Source organism: Diabrotica virgifera, chromosome 1 (assembly GCF_917563875.1).
Source record: "Diabrotica virgifera virgifera chromosome 1, PGI_DIABVI_V3a".
Classification (NCBI taxonomy): Eukaryota; Metazoa; Arthropoda; class Insecta; order Coleoptera; family Chrysomelidae; genus Diabrotica; species Diabrotica virgifera.
Window position 1 is genome coordinate 217,063,379 of NC_065443.1, and position 23,420 is coordinate 217,086,798.

The 23,420-nt window shown below is 34.3% G+C and overlaps 1 protein-coding gene across 1 annotated transcript in view; it reads left to right on the forward strand.

Annotated features, from left to right (window-relative positions):
• LOC126882408 (lissencephaly-1 homolog) overlaps window positions 1–23,420 on the forward strand; it is a 179,280-nt gene that overhangs the window by 23,105 nt on the left and 132,755 nt on the right. Inside the window, exon 2 of the mRNA XM_050647353.1 lies at window positions 6,689–6,768. Within this exon, the coding sequence (XP_050503310.1) occupies window positions 6,731–6,768 (38 nt within the window). The 5' untranslated portion in view covers window positions 6,689–6,730. The remainder of the gene's footprint in view (window positions 1–6,688; window positions 6,769–23,420) is intronic.

Consider the following 23,420-nt stretch of genomic DNA (forward strand, 5'->3'; position numbering starts at 1 on the left):
AAGAAAGTTTTTGCTAAAAAGTGTTATTTCAAAAGATACAGTATTTGTTTTTATTTTGCAATAAATAAATTTATTTATTTATATCGAAATGTAATAAAAATTGAAATGTATCAATCATTATCAAAGGTCATTGGAATGCCCAATCAGAGCAAACTATCCGCTGTCCTGCGCGTAGCACATTTCATTTTTTGACATTTTAATTATTTAAACAATGTTCCGGCCCTTTTTGAGAGGGAGGATAACTCAAATATTATTATTTAAGTTATTTTCAAGCAATTTCTGCAAAAAAATTTGAGTCACCTCTCAACGTCCAAATGTACTAATATTTTTACAGATGCGCCCTGGTCTATTGGTGTCACAAATAAAAGGGATTTTCAAATGCTACTGCTTTTTGCGGTAGTGCACACTTTTGGATACTCATGTATGTTTAGTATTATGTTTATATGCGATTGGGCCACAATTATTATTGGTGTAATGAAAATTACATTTTTAATTATATACTTTTTGACGTTTCGATTTCCACTCCAGAAATCGTTGTCAAAAAGAAAAGGAAAATATTCTGAAAAAAATTCCGGAACGTTCAGCTTTCCATACCAAAAACCAGAGCTGGTTTCAGAACAGAAGCTCTTTCAGAACAAACAACAACTTAAGTAAATACATTAAGAACAATAAGAGCCAAAAGAAAAAGCAATTACAGAGTGGTGTATACAAACTGACATGTGGACACTGTTGAAAAAGTTACCTATATCGGTCAAACTGGTAGAACCTTTGACAATCGTATAGCAGAACACAAAAGGGCTTTCAATAATAAAAAAACAGATTCAAATTCTTTATATTCAATATAAAGGCCTTAAGCTATCTTTATTAGAATCTATGGAAATCGATAAATTAAAAAATACAGATATAATCCTGAATGACGAACTTGGGACAAACAGCGTCCCACTCTTCAACCTATTCAGTTACGAGATTTTAAAGTGCAGACACATAGTGAAATACATTAGTTGAGAAAGGCACTCTGCCGAAACAGCTGTTAACTTGTAATGAATTTTGTGGAAGTATTGAACACAAAAGTTTTCAGTGTTTTATTGTTAGATAAAATGAATTTCGATTAAGTAATGGTCGATTCCATCAATCTATTTATTTTCTTTAATACATAGGCATTGACAGTTATTATTAAAGTTCAAATAAACCGTTGTTTTGGAGATGTAAATATATTTTTTCTACAATCACTTGATAAAGAAGACTTTTTCGCTTGTCAATGGCAACGAAAAGTTGACGTTTACTGAGTACCGTCACTTTATCGCTCTAGCGCAGCGTTTCCCAACCGGTGGGTCGCGGCCCACTAGTGGGTCGCGGGGGGATATCAGGTGGGTCGCAGCGTGGCTCTTACAGTAGCTTAGTAGAGACCAGAACCGGTTTTTTTTCAGGCGCCAGTCCGATCGGTTTTCTACCATTCGTTCTCTTACTCGTACCCAAACACTCGGTTCTTCAAGAATCGTTCTTGTTCTCAGTCTGACTCTGGTATTGGCCCGAGGAATAACATACGACAGTGGCTTGATACTCTTTCTAGCGTTGTTTTCGTTTAAAAGTAGTCTTAACTATTTAACGATGGAAAACTAGCTGAAAAGTGGTTCTTGTGTTAAGAGAAAATATCAATCTACTGGCGAAGGTGAGCCTAATCGTCCATATATTAGCAATGCCGCTAAAGTGCCTCATGTATTTTCAAATGTTAAAAAAGGGAAGAAAATCTTACGAAAATATTGTCCTGAATACCTTCAATACAGATTCACGTTCATAGGTACGGAAGAAGAACCTATACCCCAATTAGACCAGGCGCATCTGTAAAAATATTGAGTACATTTGGACGTTGAGAGGTGACTCAAATTTTTTTGCAGAAATTGCTTGAAAATAAATCAAATAATAATATTTGAGTTATCCTCCCTCTCAAAAAAGTCCGGAACATTGTTTAAAAAATCAAAATGTCAAAAAATGAAGGAAAAATTCGATTTTTTTCTTCGATTTTTGATTATAACTTAAAAAGTTTTCATTTCCGAGAAAAGTTGTACTAACATAAAAGTTGCGTAATTAAATTTCCTACAAACTAGAATTAGTTATAAATTTTAAAAATAGTCACCCTTGTTGCAAAATAGCAATAATTGCGAAAAAACCATACAAAAACAAGTATTCGCATTTTACGTTTTTCAATCATTTATGCTCCACCTAGGACCTTCATATTTCACCCAGAAAAACTTTATGATACAGTAAAAGAACACTGTAAATTTCATTAAGATCGGTTTAATAGCTTTTGCAAAATAAATTTTGCAATCCAGCTTTCGCAAAAAAATTCATTTTTTCAAAATGTTACAGGACTCAAAATAAAGCAGATAGCAAGTTGAATTTTTTTTGCGTATAGAAGTGTACTGTGCCTTTCATTTGAAATTTGCAAAATTAAAATCGAATAACTACCACGGCGTCAGAAATTTTTTTAAATAAACATTAATTATTGGTGCTACGCGCAGGACAGCGGATAGTTTGCTCTGATTGGGCATTCCAATGACCTTTGATAATGATTGATACATTTTAATTTTTATTACAATTTCGATATAAATAAATAAATTTGTTTATTGCAAAATAAAAACACATACTCTATCCTTTGAAATAACACTTTTTTGGCAAAAACTTTCTTTGTTCATATATTTTATCTTAGAGAATATAAGTTTATTATTTTTAAACATATGCAATTGTTTAAACAATATTTCACAGACAATAATAAAATTAGTTTGATTTTTGTGGAATTAAAATATTAAAATACAACAAAATATAGAGTAAGAAAATAATATATTAGATAAAAGTTGGAAGAAATTTTGGTGGAAATCAACTTGCGTGAATCGAACACCGCTGTCCTGCGCGTAGCACCAAAAATTAATGTTTATTTAAAAAATTTCCTGACGCCGTGGTAATTAATCGATTTTAATTTTGCAAATTGCAAATGAAAGGTACAGTACACTTCTATAAGCATAAAAAAATTCAACTTGCTATCTGCTTTATTTTCAGTCCTGTTGCATTAAAAAAATGATTTTTTTTTGCGAAAGCTGGATTGCAAAATTTATTTTGCAAAATCTATTCAACCCATCTTAATGAAATTTACAGTATTATTTTACTGAATCATAAAGTTTTTCTGGGTGAAATATGAAGGTCCTAAGTGTAGCATAAATGGTTGAAAAACGTAAAATGCGAATACTTGTTTTTGTATGGTTGTTTTCGCAATTATTGCTATTTTGCAACAAGGGTGACTATTTTTAAAATTTTTAACCAATTCTATATTGTAGGAAATTTAATTACGCAACTTTTATGTCAGTACAACATTTCTCAAAAATGAATAGTTTTAAAGTTATAATCAAAAAATCAATAAAAAAATCGAATTTTTCCTTCATATTTTGGCATTTTGATTATTTAAACAATGTTCCGGATCATTTTGAGTGGGAGGATAACTTTAATATTATTATTTGAGTTATTTTCAAGCAATTTCTGCAAAAAAATTTGAGTCACCTCTCAACGTCCATCTCAAAACAGATGCGCCCTGGACTAAATGTACTTCTTTGTTTCGAAACCTTGGCTAACGAAAGTATGAAGCCTTCAAAACCTAATTTCAACTAAACATCCAAAAACCTTAAATAAGCCTTTGATATTTTGGTCAAAGAAGTGAGTTCGACTTGGTCGAATATGGAGAATGTGGCATGGCCTCTTACCGGCTGTCTTTGCTACTAGCAAAATATAGCGCTCCGCACACATCAGGCGAAAACCTTATTTTGTCCGGGGCAGAAATAATTTCGTTACTTCTGTTTGACGAAAAAGCAGGTCAACAGATATGTAAAATACCCCTATCGAACACTACAGTGAAACAGAATCGAGGAAATATCTGTTAACGTAAAGGAGCGTTTAATATCTGCTATGAAAGAAACTGATTTTTATTCTTTACAATTAGACGAAAGTACAGATATTGTTGACAAAGTTAAATTGTCATGCTTAGTAAGGTTTAATTTCAGTTGGTTCAGTTGAAGAAGAAATGTTATTTTGCCACACACTACAACTGGCCAAGACATTTTGGATTTCTTGGATAGTTTTATTCGCTTACGGAACTAATGGGTCCAAATGTGTCGGGCTTACAACCGATGGAGGTGAGGGATGGGTCGTGAATATGAAAAAACATCAGAAGGTGATCAAGCCTACGCTCTCTCCGATGAGACTCCAATTAGAGTCGAAAATCGCGATTCAGAGGGCTGGACTGCGCTCCGTATTCTAATTGAAAAATAAGATTGTTTTGCCTTCGCATTGCAACTGAATTAAAAATGAAATTTTTATTTTATTTTTATATTAGTCTTTACTCCTTTGAGTAACTAGGTCCATTTTCTGTTGAAATTTACCAGCTGAACAGACGGGGTCGTGAATTGTAAGTTCTTGAATTCCCTCTTGTCTTCTTCGCTTCAGCATCCATATGGCTTGCAAATTTTAGAAGCCTTGGAGGTGTTACCAAGGAAATTGATCAATAAGTTTTCAATTTAAAAATCTTTTAGTAATATTTTTAATATTTTTAAATATTATTAATAATGCTATTAGGATTGAAAACTTCATCTTTTAATTGCCAGATGACGCTAGTCACCTAATATTTTCATTTCAGTTGCAATGGGTGGGAAAAGCTCTCGGTACTGATCGGTTAAAATATGGAGAACAAGCCTACGCTCTCTCCGATGAGACTCCAATTAGAGTCGAAAATCGCGATTCAGAGGGCTGGACTGCGCTCCGTATTCTAATTGAAAAATAAGATTGTTTTGCCTTCGCATTGCAACTGAATTAAAAATGAAATTTTTATTTTATTTTTATATTAGTCTTTACTCCTTTGAGTAACTAGGTCCATTTTGTGTTGGAATTTACCAGCTGAACAGACGGGGTCGTGAATTGTAAGTTTTTGAATTCCCTCTTGTCTTCTTCGCTTCAGCATCCATATGGCTTGCAAATGGACCGCGATAGTCGTGACGTCAAAACGTCAAAAAAAGGTTTCCAAACACGTTGTGTCTAGGTACACGCTAAAATGTACGCAAATAAAAAAGTTAAACTTCATCAAGCTAGTGACTATTTAGCGTGGGCAGTGACTGTATATTTTGATACACGCTATTTTGATATGTTTAGTGTTTGTTTGATAGAAAAATATTTGTTATGACGTTTAATTCTACCTAACTTTTTTATTTGCGTACACGTTAGCGTATACCTAGACACAACGTGTTTGGAAACCTTTGTGACGATAGTGTGACGTTTTGACGTCACACTATCACGGATAATTTTAGAAGCCTTGGAGGTGTTACCAAGGAAATTGACCAATAAGTTTTCAATTTAAAAATCTTTTAGTAATATTTTTAATATTTTTAAATATTATTAATAATGCTATTAGGATTGAAAACTTCATCTTTTAATTGCCAAATGCCGCTAGTCACCTAATATTTTCACTTCAGTTGCAATGGGTGGGAAAAGCTCTCGGTACTGATCGGTTAGAATATGGAGAACAAGCCTACGCTCTCTCCGATGAGACTCCAATTAGAGTCGAAAATCGCGATTCAGAGGCCTGGACTGCGCTCCATATTCTAATTGAAAAATAAGATTGTTTTGCCTTCGCATTGCAACTGAATTAAAAATGAAATTTTTATTTTATAATTATATTAATGTTTATATCGGTGAATAGAGAATTGAGTAATCTTTCAAATGAGCTAGCACACGATCCCTATTTTCATTTTAAAAAAATCATGGATAACGTTGATATACAGTCCCTACAATAATATACCGTTGCACGTCATCCGCGTCATAACACGTGACGTCACATGATACCAACACGAAATATTTCAGTCGTAGGTGTGTTCATTTTAGAATCGTTTAGCTGAGTACACTGGAATTACAGCCACTAGACATAGTTTATTATATACGCATAGAAATAATATTGGAAGATTTCTATTAATGTAAATTTAAAGAAACATATCCTAACTTATTTCATTTAATTTGTATAAGTTTAATATAAAGCGTTTTTATAAGGCACACTTGTTCGGATGACTCTGTAACTGCGATCGAACAAAGGTGACATTTTGGCATAAGTTGGTAACATTTATTTGACAGTTGCCATATTGACACTTCAGATTTGTTTTTATTCCTTACTATAAGTATTTGTTTTATTATATTTATTATTTTTATTATTTACTTTAACGTGAGATTATAACTTAATTCTGGTTTTCTATTTCTAATGTTTTTATTTATTTACATTGAATATTCATGATTTGTTTTGTTGTATAATCCACTTCGCAATAATGATGTGATATATTTGATTTAAAATTCAAGAATTTTTTGTAATCAGGTAACAATGTCAACTTAGATCTCTGACGTAGTAAATGACGTGCAACGGTATGTATATTGTACGAACTGTATATGCCAAAAAATCACAACTTAAAATATTTCGGAATTTTTCTCCAAAGTCACCTATTCCCGAAAAAAATAATTTATTCCATAATTTTGCCCCTCAATATAAATATAATGATGTTAATTCCAAAGTGTTCCTTAATGGTGTGGTAGACATAGAGTGATACAGAATAAAACAATATATAGGTATGTACTATCTTTATTTCTATTCAAATATCTCTTTTTGTTGCAGGTAATGCTATAGGAATTTTTAAGTCAGCTTCGGAACATTATCATGAAAATGGTTTTATCCCAACGCCAGCGAGAAGAGCTGTAAGTCATTTTCAATTATTCAATTCTTATTTTATTTTATGTAAAGGTAAAATATGTATATAATAATAAGCAAGATCGCAGTAAAAATCATGTCTGAAATATGTTAAAAGATACCATACGTTTAGTTTTCGATTAGAGGTAGGCGAGTGAAGGAAGCGCTAAGATCGGCAACATTGCTTATGAAAATGAGTTGCACTGCCACTGTAGAATCGACGAATGACTGGGTGTGGGAAGCGGGGAAGCAGTGTTGTCATGTATTGGGTATATTTCTAAATCTAATTTAAAAGTAAACACACGGTATATTGGACCAACTGTCAAACTTGGCAGTCTTTTATTTTTCATAGATAATATCATTACATTGAATATTAGTAAGTGAATAAGATTAATTAGATTTTGAAATTTTACTCTTGATTCATGTATTTGAATGATGGTGATTATAGAACGGAACAGTATTATTATCTCTTGTTTTATATTATGAATATACATATTTCGGTTTCTAGATATGTGCGGTTTAAATAGACATCTAAGTCATGCGATAAAGCCGACGCAAATACACACTTTTGTTTATCACAAATTCACACCAAGGCGTGCTATTAATTCCAAGATACGTCAGATACCCGATCTGATGATGATATATTATTATTATAATTGTCTTTTTGATGAAAAATGACAATGTATAGTAATACAAGACCAGCAGCGGATAAGATGATTATAAATTAATTGGCAAATGAGTAAAAATACGAAAAAGTTTATAGATATGAAGTATGCGAAAATAGTGAAATATTATGTAGAAATCATTTGGACATAGAATGTCGTATGCGAAATCCGACCAGAAATAATAAAAAAAAACAATTCATTTACAAAATGTAAACGGTTATGGTTTTTAAGAGACTCAGAACTGATATCTTGCGTCGTCTCCTTTCGAAGATTGGCGATCCAAATGGCAATAATAATTGTAGTTTTGGAAACTGCTGTACGAAAGATGTCTACGGATTAGCGGCCAAACCATCTTCTCAGGTCTTTCAGCCACGAGTTCTGACATCTTCCTTCTGATATTTTGCCCTTTACTTACCTTCCAATATTATTTGAAGTAATTCAGATCTCTCAGCTCTCAACGCATGACCCAAGTATTGTATTTTCGTTTCTTTGATTATTTTTAGTAATTCTTTTTGTTTGCTCATGCGTCGAAGTACCACTACCCATTGTCCAACTTTCACAGCCATATAGCTAGACAGAACAAACGTAACATCTGATCATTCGGATTCTGAGCTCCAGACTATGATCTTGTAAAAAATGTTTCGTCTTCATGAGTGCTTTCCTTGCTTGTTCGGTTCTTGATAGGATTTCTTTTTTTTTTTTTTGGTACACTGGCTATTGAAATTTGCTCCCAAATATTGTATGGAAGTTACCTGCTCTATTATTATTTGTCCTGATATTTATTGGTGTCTTGAAAATATTAATTTTTTTGAAGTTATACTTCTTTAGGCGCGATTGAGATTGAGGGTGAATTTATATTGATCTGCGCGCATGCGCACACCGACAGTATGGTATTAGTCGTTATACGGGTTCTGATTGGGTGTTGAAATGATCTGTCAATAATAAATAATTGTTCAATATGCAGGTAAACAAATGTATAATATATTAGTTTTATTGTTGTGAGGACAGAAACAAAAAAGTTTATAATTGTAATGACATTTAATAATTTTTTAAAAGCAACAGGTACGTAATAATTGTAAATGTATCAAAGGTACCTACCTATTTGAACCTACCAAAATACATATGTAGTATGTAATACTTTTATTTACATAATTTGATTACCATCAAAATTTCTATCAATGTTCACCTAATATATTGTTTTCTTACTCTATGTTTTGTTGTATTTTTTCAATTCTAAATCATTTCAATTCAAAATCAAAATAATTTAATTTAATTCAAAAATGTCAAAAGCTTAATCCGTTTAGTTAGTCGATCTTCGCACATAATGACACATTGCCTCCGTGGCGAAGCGTTTAAGGCGAATGAACCCCAATATACCAACCGCGCTGATAGCTGGTTCGAATCCCAATAAAAACTTTTATTTTTTATTTTTTTTTATATATTTACACATTGCCTCCGTGGCGAAGCGTTTAAGGCGAATGAACCCCAATATACCAACCGCGCTGATAGCTGGTTCGAATCCCAATAAAAACTTTTATTTTTTTATTTTTTTTATATATTTTATGATTGTAAGTATATTTATTATATAATTTTATTTCCAGAAAATACGTATTTAGTTAAAAAAATTTTCGACAATAATTAATGTTCAGAAATCATTGGCATTTTTAATGTGTTTGTGTGTGTTTTATTCTTTTATTATTTTAATTTTTGGCACTGTTTTAATAAAAATGTTTGAGAAGTAGTAAGTATAAATTAGTTTAATATTTAAATAAAATATAAATAAAAAGTATGTATATTAATTTCGTTTAAATCATATAATAGAAGTATAACTTCTTACGTGCGTACAAAGTACACACAGATTCTTTTTTTTTTTTTTTTAAACGTTTAGATGTAAAATAGTCTAAGAGCTAGTGAACCCTCCGACTAACGGTCGTCCTGTAAGGCTAGAAATTTGTCTAGTGATAATTCATAGCACACCAAGGCTAAAAACCATGACCTGGCAGGCATCATCAATTGGCGAACAAGACTTGCAGATTGCCACAGAGCTATATTGGCAGCAAACAGCAACAACAGAAATAGAGCACAAAACATCCGAAGATATACAAATCCGAGGAGGAGTGCGACAGGGTAATCACTGCTATTATGTAATCTATATTCTGAGTCTATATTAGAGAAGCATTGGACGAGGTACAAGGTGGAATCAAGATTAACGGAACCAGCATAGACAATATCAGGTACGCTGATGATACCGTCCTAATAGCAAGCAACGCGCAAGAACAACAAAACATAATAAATGCGGTTGTTCGTCATACCTAAATGTTCTTTTAGTCTAAGATCTAGTGAGGCTAGAAATTTGTCTAGTGATAATTCATAGCACACCAGGCTAAAAACCATGACCTGGCAGGCATCAGCCGTGCACGAGTATCTACCAGGTGAATCGAAAAGTGCATAGTTTAGGGATAAAATAAACTTTCTCCTGTAAGGTTTAAATTTAAGTATGTGTTTGAGTAAGTCATTTAGAAGAAATGTGTACAATGACAGGCGATTCTGAAGAGCATAAGACCTTGCCAGGCGAGGGGAAAGATTAGGGGTTTTTCCTAAAATTATTTTTTTTGCATCACAAATTTTTTTAGGTTTTTTAAATCATTCCAAACAGAAAAGGTCTTTAGTGATTTTTCTCTTAAGTTAATAGTTTTTGTTATATAAGCGATTGAAAATTTTGAAAATTGCGAAATCGGCCATTTTTAACCCTAAATCGGACATTTATCTAAAAATTTCAAAGTTGCCAAGGTAGGTAGATATTCTTTAAACATTGATTGATGAAATCCCAAAGAGTTTGTTGCAATACTGTATCGGAAACCCCTTTGTTTTTTAATTGCTAATCAAGCGGGCGCGACACTGTAGTATAAGTGAGGACGTTTGAGTTGGCATACATTCATTATCTCGAGAATGGGCAAATTTCAAGAGAAATCCTCAAACAGGTCGATTTTTATTTTTAAATTAGGACTTTTTGGCATATATATAATACTAGTGACGTCATCCATCTGAGCGCGATGACGTAATCGATGATTTTTTTTGAATGAGAGTAGGGGTTGTGTGATAGCTCATTTGAAAGGTTATTTAATCCTCTATTCACTAATATAAACATTAACATAATTATTTATACAGGGTGTACAAAAAATTTTTTTTATTAAATTAACTTTTAATAAATTTGACAAATAGAAGAAAAAATTTTTTTGTACACCCTGTATAAGTAATTATAGTAATGTTTATATTGCTGAATAGAGAATTAAATACCCTTTCAAATGAGCTATCACACAACCCCTACTCTCATTTAAAAAAATCATCGATTACGTCATCACGCCCAGATGGATGACGTCACTAGTATTATATATATGCCAAAAAGTCCTAATTTAAAAATAAAAATCGACCTGTCTGACGATTTCTCTTCAAATTTGCCCATTATCGAGATAATGAATTTATGCCAACTCAAACGTCGCGCCCGCTTGATTAGCAATTAAAAAACAAAGGGGTTTCCGATATTGTATTGCAAAAAACTCTTTGGGATTTCATCAATCAATGTTTAAAGAATATCTACCTACCTTGGCAACTTTGAAATTTTTAGATAAATGTCCGATTTTGGGTTAAAAATGGCCGATATTTTCAAAAATTTTAATCGCTTATAATATAACAAAAACTATTAACCTAAGAGAAAAATCACTAAAGACCTTTTCTGTTTGGAATGATTCAAAAAACCCAAAAAAAATTGTTCGATGCAAAAAAAAATAATTTTAGGAAAAACCCCCAATCTTTCCCCTCGCCTGGCAAGGTCTTATGCTCTTCAGAATCGCCTGTCATTGTACACATTTCTTCTAAATGACTTACTCAAACACATACTTAAATTTAAACCCTACAGGAGAAAGTTTATTTTACCCCTAAACTATGCACTTTTCGATTCACCTGGTAGATACACGTGCACGGCTGATGCCTGCCAGGTCATGGTTTTTAGCCTGGTGTGCTATGAATTATCACTAGACAAATTTCTAGCCTCACTAGATCTTAGACTAAAAGAACATTTAGGTATGACGAACAACCGCATTTATTATGTTTTGTTGTTCTTGCGCGTTGCTTGCTATTAGGACGGTATCATCAGCGTACCTGATATTGTCTATGCTGGTTCCGTTAATCTTGATTCCACCTTGTACCTCGTCCAATGCTTCTCTAATATAGACTCAGAATATAGATTACATAATAGCAGTGATTACCCTGTCGCACTCCTCCTCGGATTTGTATATCTTCGGATGTTGTGTGCTCTATTTCTGTTGTTGCTGTTTGCTGCTAATATAGCTCTGTGGCAATCTGCAAGTCTTGTTCGCCAATTTTTTTGATGGTTAACGTAGTCAAATGCTTTTCAGTAATCAATAAAACATGCATACACATCTACATTCATGCCTCTGCATCGTTGTGTTAAAATATTTAAGGCAAAAAGGGCTTCTCGTGTTTTTAATCCGTTTCGAAATCCTAATTGAGTGTCACTCATAATGAACTCACACTTCTTGTAAATTGTATGATGAAAGAATATTTGTTAAAAATTTAAGCGATGGTCTTCAATACACGCTGTACGCAGCCTACCGTGTCTATTGGATACCACCGGCCAAGTCAGTGGTCACTGCAATTCAGCCTGTAATTTGAATTTGTTTAAGAATCACTCGTTTTTAACTATTTTCGGTTGTAAGATAGTTTTTGTACCCTAAAGTTTATTAAAAGAAACGAAAATGAACAATTTTCCTACGGCGTGACGCTGTACGCAACCTACGGATTTATTGGAGACCACAGCCTTATAGGCATAGGTATTTGTAAATATCTTACAGGTATTTATTAATAACCAAAATCTTATTGAGTCATACGGCTCGTGTATATTTCTACTATTCTACTCTATAATTTGTTTTGCTTTATAGAATGAGTAACTTGTCATCTTCTTTAGTTGGTCCGACCAAACACTTCGTGTTGGATTCTTCCTCAGTATCTTTTGCCCGCTGCGTTGCCTTCAACTATCATTCGTACCATGCCTTCGCTTTTTTTAGTTATATGTCCTAAATTTTCTTCTCTTCTTCTTTTAATTCTTGTAGATCTTTCGATCTGTTTAATTATGAAGTTGCCTCTGGTTAATTTCCTGGGAGGTAGATTTCCAACTATCCCTCCATCTTTTAGGTGGTCTTGAACCGTGCGGGTTGTTTTCTAGGCCAATTTTTGGGAGTCTACTCTCATCCATTTGCCTTACATGGTTGTACCACATCCTCTTGCGCTGCCTTCCACATTTTACAATATCTTGAATTTTGCATTGCTCTATGTTTGAATTTCTTACCCTGCTTCTTCTGGTTTTCCCCACTATTGTTCTTTGGGTTTTCATTTCGGCACCCCTTAGCATCTGTTTCGTTTTGTTGGTGTCTTCGCGCACTTTTATGCCATATGTCATGATCGGTCGTATGCAAGTCTTGTAGATTCTAATTTTACTATCTGTGCACATATACGGATTTCACCAGACTATCTCCCGCGGACATCCTGACAATGCAGATGCTTTGTTGATCTGACTCCTCAGGTCCTTTACTGAGTCATGGGTTCTTGATATATATTGAGTCTATTTTTTTACTTTACTATTTCTACTATATTTTGCTAGATACTATTTCTATTATACTTTTTCTCAATTTTAAACGCCAGTTCTTACTTGTATAACTGCGCTCTTCGATTTAGACAAGTGAAAAACATTGAATGCTGCGGTAAAATCTCCACAGCATAGCTGTGTATCTTTGCATACAGAATCAAATCCCTAACAAGAAATCGTTAAAGGTTCGCTCCGTTTACAAACAGATTATCATCGGCGGAAATATTCACCGGGAGATCGAGTCCTTTTATACCCCTATCCTTGACAATGGAAGCGGAAAATGGGCGTAATCGGTCGCTGTGCCAACCGAATGACGTCTGAGTCGTCGCCGCCGCCGGCGACGGCATCCACCGAGACCGCCGACGCTGCTGCGACGCCGGGCTTCTAGTTATCGATTTTTTATATTAAACTTGAATGCCTTATACCCTCGTCCTTATCGTGCCCTTTCGTTCTACATGAATGGAACTATTTATACAAATTGTAAACATAATACCGAAAAAATGCAGGTCTCTGATAATGTACATATTTATTGACTTAACTCAAACACATTGTACCATAAAGCTGCGTTTATCTTACACACACTTCAGGATCTTTTGATTCAGGAATAAAAATGGCCGAGTTTTTCTGCTGCTATCGACTTGCGTCGGATGGTGTCTGTCTAAATATTTAACTGCAGACCAAAGTATTTGACTTTCGTTTTCAACTAGTCGTATGAGATCAATGAACTCTTCTTGACTATTTACAAGAAGGGCTGTGTCATCTAGACTACAGTAAACCTAACATCGTACCCGACTAACCCGACCAATCAGAGCAAACCATCAGCAAACGAACGATAGTGACACAGAACAGAGAGTAGTGGAATATCTACGTTTTGCATTTTGTGAGGTTATGACTGTGTTTGGCAGTTTTTAACTTTAGAACTAAACACATTTCTTTGTTTGGCGGTTGTTTTCCAAATAAAACCAAACATATATACAAAATTGAACTTTACTTTTTTTCATTTCCATTTGTTTTTAATTTGTTTAAATATTGTTTAAAAAACTGTTCATTAGAACACCATAATATATAATTACCCAAAACTTTGTTTTAGCAATAAATTATGGATTTATGTACTCCATCAATTTCAACAAACCCTGAAGGAGCTCTCTACCATATTTGCAGCAAAATATTTAAAAATCGGTCTTCACTAAACCGTCATATCAAAAAAATACATTGATCACATTATTTGTCCTTGTCCTTTATGTGAGCAAGATACTAATTTTAATAGGGATTCTACTACTTTCTGTTCTGTGTCACTATCGTTCGTTTGCTATGATTGGTCGGGTTAGTCGGGTACGATGTTAGGTTTACTGTAGTCTTGTGTCATCTGCAAAACGTAGGTTGTTTATTTTCGGCCATTTATTGAGATGCACTTTTCTCAACCGTATATAGACATATTATACGAGTAAATATATAGAGACAATATAACAATACAGTGATGAGCGCGCTAATAACCGGCAAAATAACGCAAAAGATGGAAAACATAACACGTTTTGAAATAAAAAGAGATGAAACTAGTAGAGGTGTAAAATTATATCGATAGGAATCTATAAACTTACATTACATTACACTCGTTCCCACCTTTAGCCGTATCGGAGGAGTATGACAACTGTCACTGGGACAGGAGAATTTTATAAAATGCTGTCCCAGTGACAGTTGTCATACTCAGAATTTTAGAATTGTATAAAATTCTCCTGTCACAGACGTCTCAAGGTGGGAAACTGTGTAATGTAATGTAAATTTATAGATTCCTATCGATAATTTTACACCTCTATTAGTTTCATCTCTTTTTATCTCACAACTTAATGTGTTTTCCATCTTTTGCGTTATTTTGCCGGTTATTAGGGCGCTCATCACTGTATAACGATTCTTTAACATAGACTTTATTTTCGTTTGGAAAATTTATTTTTCTCTTCATAAAATGATCTTACAAATAAAGGAAGATTTATATCACCCGAAACGACAACGAAAAGATTACAAAAACATTCTTATGTCCAATTTCAAATGTATTATATATACTGTACGACAACGACCAGTAAGGAAGAGGAAAGCCATTTATCCTTATTGAGAGGAATGCTGTTCGTGTCTGTATCAATGCTGTTCTTGTCGGTACCTAACAAAATGAATTCGTAACGATTAGTGGGGAGTGTCAGCAATTTACAATAACATATCTAAAGTAGTTACTGATAACATTTGGGTTTATTGTCCAAAAGTTGTGAAAACAAAATCTATATTTATTCCAAAAATATAAATGAATATGGGTTTAGTGAATAGTGAATTTTAAATAAATATCGGTTTGATGTAACTACTATGTGGTTTACTGTCACAACATTTGCTCTATTCTTGAGCATTAATCTAAAAAAACCGTTTCGAAAGGCTTCAGTAATTGTCCTCCTTCAAATAGCCCATTGCTTCACCTGTTGTGCATTTCTATAGTTAACCCTTATCCGGGCAAGGTGGGCCCGGCGGGCCCGAGACGTTAATTCTTTTATCATAAACTGATAAAAAAATTTTTATTGAATTTTATGCATCACTGAATTTGTTTAGAAGTGTGTTTCCTTCAACATAGTCATGAGTTATTCAAAATATTGATTATCATTTTTGAAATTATTGCGTCGAAAGAATTTTGTCACGTAAAGGGGCAATACGGGCCTGTCGGGCCCTACTTGTATTTATAATTAAAGTCTAAATCTTTGTTACAGAAGTTAATCTGGCAGTCAGGTAATGTTTTTGTGGATTATGTAAAAGACTTTTATGATTCCGGAAATCCAATAATAAAGTCTAAACGTGCAACAAACAATTTAAACATCTCTTTGATGTGAACATCAAAGAGATGCTTACAATAGGTGTTACATCTATTCTAAATGAATTGTAAAAACTGATAATGATTGTTGGAATGTAATAGTATTTTTAGGTAGGTACCTATACGTATTTTGAACTAAATAATGCATCTGCTATCAGTCGTTTGATGTCGGTGTTAAGGCGGAGACAGATATCCGCGCTGCGAACTCCGCGCCGTGTGTGCGCCGCGCGTTCGTGGCGCGGTTATTGTTCGTTAAAATTTTTCATTTTGACGATCCAGAGGAAACTTACGAACGTTTAGTAATTGTAGATAATCATGTCTCTGTCCTGTACTTCTACTACATCTTATTTTGGTATTGTTCTGAAACTATTTTCTTGTGTCATCTTATGCAATTTACTATTTTATGTGGAATAAGCCACAGTTTGGGAACATTTCGGGAACTACCTTTTTCGCTTCCCGGCAACACAAATATAATGGTAGGGGAGCCCAAGCGGGGATTTTTGCAGTTACTCGAGCGCGTCAGATTATCATATGGGGAGAAACGTGGTACCCTGCAGATGTACCTCCACCATATATTGGCTCTTAACACAGGGGAGTTCGTTCAGGGGGGCCCGAAAAAAAATCTATCCTTAAAAATACTCGAAATTGTTAGATTAAGGAAAGGTAAGTTAAGTACATGCAAAAGAGTCTATATTTCAAAAATATGACGATTTGAGCGGGGCTACGGAAATGGGTGAGTCAAAAAGTTTCACAAAAAAAAGCGAATATTTCGCGAAATGAACGTCAGATTGAAAAACTAAAAACTACGTGTTCAATATTTTTCAAAAATCTATCGAAAAATACCAAACTTGAACCCCAAGGAGAGGAATGGGGGTAAATTTAAAATTTTAAATACAAATCCCGCGATCTTTCGCAAAATAAACATCATATCGAAAAACTGCAAAATACTTATCAATATTTTTGAAAAATCTATCGAATGGTTCCAAACACGACCCCCCACGGAGGTGAGGTGGGGGGTTACTTTAAAATCTTAAATGGTAGACCCCGTTTCTTATTGCAGATTTGGATTGTTTGTATAAAAATAAATAATTTTTATTCGAAACATTTTTTTGAATTATGGATAGATGGCGCTATAATCGGTAAAAAGATTGTTGGAAATGGAAAATTAAATTACAAAATGGGAAGTCCCCACTAAAATGGAAAATTTTACTTAACTTTTTTGGTTTTAGGACCTAATAATCACAACCCAATAGGTCCCCAAAGCGCTCGAGTGACTGCACATTTAGCATACTTTGCTCCCCTACCATAATATATCTGCTTGTTCCTACAACCAGAAACAAAATTAGAGAACTATAGGTACTTCCAAGTCATGCGTTACCTTTTTCGTTTTCCGGTGACACAATTGTAATGTATCTGCTTGTTTCAACTGCGTAGCTTCACTAGAAACGAAATTAGAGAACTATAGGTTCTTCCAAGTCCTGTGTTAACTTTTTCGATTTCCGGTGACCCAATTATAATATATCTGCTTGTTCCAACTCAGTTGCTTCACCAGAAGCGAAGTCAGGACACTATAGGCTCTTCCAAGATGTGCGTTACCTTTTTCGCTTTCCGACGACACAATTATAACATATCTACTTGTTCCAACTCCGTTGCTTCACCAGAAGCGAAGTTAGGAAACTATTGGCTCTTCCAAGTTGTGCGTTACCTTTTTCGTTTTCCGGTGACCCAATTATAATATATCTGCTTGTTCCAACTCCGTTGCTTCACCAGAAGCGAAGTTAGAAAACTATTGGGTCTTCCAAGTTGTGCGTTACCTTTTTGGCTTTCCGGTGACCCAATTATAATATATCTGCTTATTCCAACTCCGTTGCTTCACCAGAAGCGAAGTTAGAAAACTATTGGGTCTTCCAAGTTGTGCGTTACCTTTTTGGCTTTCCGGTGACCCAATTATAATATATCTGCTTGTTCCAACTCCGTTGCTTCACCAGAAGCGAAGTTAGAAAACTATTGGGTCTTCCAAGTTGTGCGTTACCTTTTTGGCTTTCCGGTGACCCAATTATAATATATCTGCTTATTCCAACTCCGTTGCTTCACCAGAAGCGAAGTTAGAAAACTATTGGGTCTTCCAAGTTGTGCGTTACCTTTTTGGCTTTCCGGTGACCCAATTATAATATATCTGCTTGTTCCAACTCCGTTGCTTCACCAGAAGCGAAGTTAGAAAACTATTGGGTCTTCCAAGTTGTGCGTTACCTTTTTGGCTTTCCGGTGACCCAATTATAATATATCTGCTTGTTCCAACTCAGTTGCTTCACCAGAAGCGAAGTTAGGAAACTATAGGCTCTTCCAAGATGTGCGTTACCTTTTTCGCTTTCCGACGACACAATTGTAACATATCTACTTGTTCCAACTCCGTTGCTTCACCAGAAGCGAAGTTAAAAAACTATTGGGTCTTCCAAGTTGTGCGTTACCTTTTTGGCTTTCCGGTGACCCAATTATAATATATCTGCTTGTTCCAACTCTGTTGCTTCACCAGAAGCTAAGTTAGAGAACTATTGGGTCTTCCAAGTTGTGCCTTACCTTTTTCGCTTTCCGGTGACACAATTATAATATATCCGCTTGTTTCAACTGCGTTGCTTCACCAGACACGAAGTTAGAAAACTATAGGTTCTCCAAGTCGTGCGTTACCTATTTCGCTTTCCGGTGACACATAATATATATCTGCTTATGAATATTTTTTTGATATTGATAACTATTTCCGAAGTGAAAGTCGAGAAGTCAAGTAAACTTGATTTCAAACTCGAATTGTGGCTTATGCCCAAATAAAATAGTAAATCTTGTTTTTAATACACGTTATTTTTAGTACAACAATGAACTGACATTTTTTAAAAAGGTCCGCATGTACATTTTTTTATTTCAGCTTCTATTTCCGTTCAGATCGGATTTAAGTTGTTTCTAAGTTAAATGGTTCTTTATTGAGGATCCCACAATAATGATTTTCCACGGTAAACATCAATAAGTTAGATATTTCCTTCCGACAGTTCCGACCATTCCATTACTAACAAATATTCAACTCATGCGCGCCCAAAACCAACAAACCACTCGCAAACCCGTCCAAATACGTATTGCGAACCATCAAAGCGTTTGTTGAAAAACCGACAGAATTTAGATCGTGGTGCGCCGTGTGCGAGCCGTTTGTGCACCACTTGAAAACACGTACTAATCTGACGAACATGCTGCGCGCGAGCGGCTCGCACACCGCGCAGAGCGCATATGTATCTCCGCCTTTAGTGTCGACAACTACTAAGCCAGTAAAATTATATTGAATTACAGTGAAAGTAGATAGTGCGAATAAAATGTCTCGAAAACCGTTATCAGCTGCAGAACTGCAAGATATTGCTAATAATTTATGGGATTCCGATGATGAAGAATCTCCTGAAGTAGTTGGCATTGAAAGTGACTCTGAAATTGAAGATCATCTTTCGGAAGCAAGTGAAGGGGATGATCAGCAAGTAGTATTGACTGATAATGAAGAAGAATGTGTAGCTACCAGTTCCCAGATTTCAGAGTGTGTAATGTTTGAAATTAAGGATGAAACTAACTGGAAGAGTCAACCACAACCGACAGGACGTATGCGATCCTGCGACATAATAAAAAGCAAAGTGCACAAAGTAATGTTAGCCCCTGGTCAAAGTGTGGATGATCCTGTTGATTCCTTTTGTTTGTTTGTGGACGAAAAAATTGTGAACGAAATAGTGAAGTGTAAAAATAAAGAAGCCGAAAAAGTCCTGGGGATAGAGAACTGGACATATTGCGACTCTACAGAGATATATGCCTTTATTGGACTCCTACTAACTGCAGGGCACCTGAGTGTTAACAATCATATTGTAGATATACTTTGGAGTAAGTTTTATGGCCCTACTATATTTAAAGCTACCATGGGGTTAAAACGATTCAAAAATTTGCTAAGATTTGTTCGATTTGACGATAAGGACACGAGGTCTGAACGAAGAAGAAACGACAAATTAGCAGCAACACGCCATGTGTGGAATCGAGTCAACCAAAACTTTCAGAAATACTATTTACCAGGAACAAACATAACAGTAGATGAGCAACTTGTTCCGTATCGAGGTAGGTGTCCTTTCAAGCAGTATATGCCTTCAAACCAGATAAGTATGGCATTAAAATATGGTGGGCCTGTGACTCGGAAACATATTACCCTTTAGGCGGATTACCATATACAGGAAAAAAAAACAGAAATACAGTAGCCAAAGGTCTTGCATCTCAAGTTGTAAAGCAACTCGTTGAGCCTTATTACAATTCCAAGAGGAATGTGACTTGCGATAATTATTTCACTGATCTTGCTCTTGCACATGAATTACTTGCAAATTCACTAACAATTGTGGGCACAGTGAAAAAAAAATAAGAGATTTGTTCCTCGGGAATTTCTACCAAACAAGAACCGATTAGAGAAATCTTCAATCTTCGGATTCACTTCAAAAGCATCTCTTGTTTCTTACGTTCCGAAAAAACAAAGAAGTGTCCTAGTCCTGTCTACCATGCATCACAATGCTTACTGTGCAGATGATGTTCACAAAAAACCAGATATGATACTCTATTACAATAGTACAAAATGTGGTGTCGATACGCTGGACCAAATGGTTCATAAATATATGTGCAAAAGACGAACTAACCGTTGGCCTTTTGCATTTTTTATGAATATTCTAGACGTGGCTGGGGTAGCCTCATTTATTACTTGGAAAAATTTACATCCAAAATGGAACGAAAACAAAAATGAAAAGCGAAGATTGTTTCTTACAACGACAGCAGAACAACTCGTGTTGCCTCAAATTTTGAGAAGAAAATCAAGAGGACTACAACGGGAAACAAAACAGTGTATTGAAAAATGCTTACAGGAAGTTGAACCGCACAATAAAAAGCAAAAACTAGAAAAACCTCCAGTTTTAACAAGGAAAAGGTGTCACATGTGCCCAACAAAAAAGGACAGGAAACAAAAACAAATTTGTGAAATATGCAGTAGAAATGTATGTAACGATCACTGTACAATTAAAAAAGTTTGTAAGCATTGCAATAAAGAAAAATAAATGACTGTCTCCGGTTTCTTTTTATTTTTATTGTTTTTTTTTAACCTAATACTTAATAATAATTTAATTTGTCATAATCAATTTGCTATTCTAGTTGGGAATAAGCTAATCTTGTGGCTTAATCCTAACTGACATAGTAAATTTATGTGACAAAATATTAATTTGTAAAAGTAAAATAATATTTTTCTGACATGCCTTTTATTCATTTTGTAAAGATTGTTTTTGTCAGTACTTTATACATGAGTTGGTAATTATGTAATACAATAGGGCATTCCAACATGCTGTCAAAATTAAATCAATATGACAGCCGGGAGCTAAACATAAATGTTATTCTATCAGTTCTTAAGCTTGTCACGCACGGCGAGCTAAACTGCTATAATATATTTATTCGCGCAGCATGCCCCGAACGTATCCAGGGTAAGTTCAGGATGCGTTCGGGGCATGCTGCGAATAAATCTGTAATATCTATTATAGTTTAGCTCCCAGTGCGTCAGTGCGTGGCAAGCTATAATGTGTTTTAGATCATTTTAGTTGTGTTTCTTTGCAATTTTGTTTTGTACAAGGATTAATTTAACATTTTCACTAGAACAATTAATTTAAAAAGATAATATTCCTCATTTCTGTTGTGTATTTAAGTGTGGAATGCGAAGTAATAAAACGTGATAAAGTTAGTTTTGTCGGTTACCATCAGTGCTACAGTTTAAGCTGAATAAAACTGAACTAAATAAGTTCATCATTTGAGAAACAAAAACAATGGATAAATCCTATAAAATGTCATATAAAAATGCTAAATAACTAACCATGTCCATGTTACTTACGTTTGGAAAACTTTGTCCTCTGTAGGTTAATTCAGACTCCTTGAGGGAAAATTAATATATTTTATACATGGTGATTCATTAAGAAAGTAAAATTTATGAGTTGTAGATTCTAGATATTATGATCGGTCATATTACCCGTAAGCGCGCCAATGGTGAATATAAAATTCTAAATTGCATGTTAAAAAATGCGCAATAACTGTCTCTTAAAACCTACCAAATTTCATTTGCCTATCTCAGCCGGTTTTAGGGCAATAAATAAATCGTCAGTTTGTAAGAAAATATTCAACATCCCGTATCTCGGAAACGAAGCATTTGCGGACATACGTTTATAAAGCAAACGGTCATTATTTTTTTATGCAGAATTGTCCCTTAAAGTTTGTCCCACTATTTTAGAAACACCCTGTACTGTTGAAGAACATGGCTAGTTGTTAAAGTACGTAACTTTTGTATTATCCAACATAGAGAATGAAAAAAAAACAGAATGTTAAGAAAACTTGCTATAGTTGGGTTTTAATTTCACTATTTTATACATGCGAGAATATTCCACAGGGTCTTGCGAACTTTGAGAAAAAAACACAGTTTGATTCGTACACCCGGTATGCGTCTAAACATTCCGTATATGTATTTGGAACCTAGGAGTTTTCTATTGGTTCGTTGCAGCACGCGGTCATATTTTAACCAATGGGCGGCGATGTTCCAAACGCATATACGGAATGTTATTCGGTGCCAAATTCATATACGGAATGTTAAATATTCGTACAGCGAAAAAGATAAGTTTTTATTAGAGTCTGTTAAAAGGAGATTGATTTTAAAATACTTGTTACTGTATTATTATATAAAAATAAAACAATTATAGTATTTAGAATGTTATTTGGTGCGAAATTCATAACGGTATGTTAAATATTCGTAGAACAAAAAGACGATTTTTATTAAAGCCAGTCAAAAAGAGACTGGTTTTTAATAGTTATGCAACCAGAATTTAATGATGGTCATTATGAAGCATAAGAAACGAGTCGCCTAGCGGCGAATTTCGTATAGAATAAGAGCGTTATGATGATTATTAAATGCAAGTTGTATACACCATTTTTTCTATGATCATTCACAAAAAAAATATATTAAATTTATTAATTTTGTAACGCAAACAAATTAAGTAGTTTGTCAGTCTGACAGTTGGTTTACATATTGAGAACTGTCAAAGCTTATGTATTTGACTCGCCATTGGTTACTGCGCGTGTGCCACTTTTATCGCGAATGTCATATCGCGATTCTATTGGTTAAAAATCTGTATCTTAATGAACATCTGTACCATAATGAAATTCATTATAATATAGGTAGTGACATCATAATTGATATATTATAGTAGGAGAATAGAAAAATTATTGTTAATGTATTATTAAAGATCCACAAGGAAAAAGGTTTTCCTGTAGTTAGCTGTATACGTATACCATATAATTCAAAAAAACGAATCCTTTATAACAGGTCTATATTTAAAATCCCTAAAAAGGGCTACATCACAGAACTAGTTTTCGATTGGTTGACCAATCATCATCAGTGCTTTCCTAAAATGAATA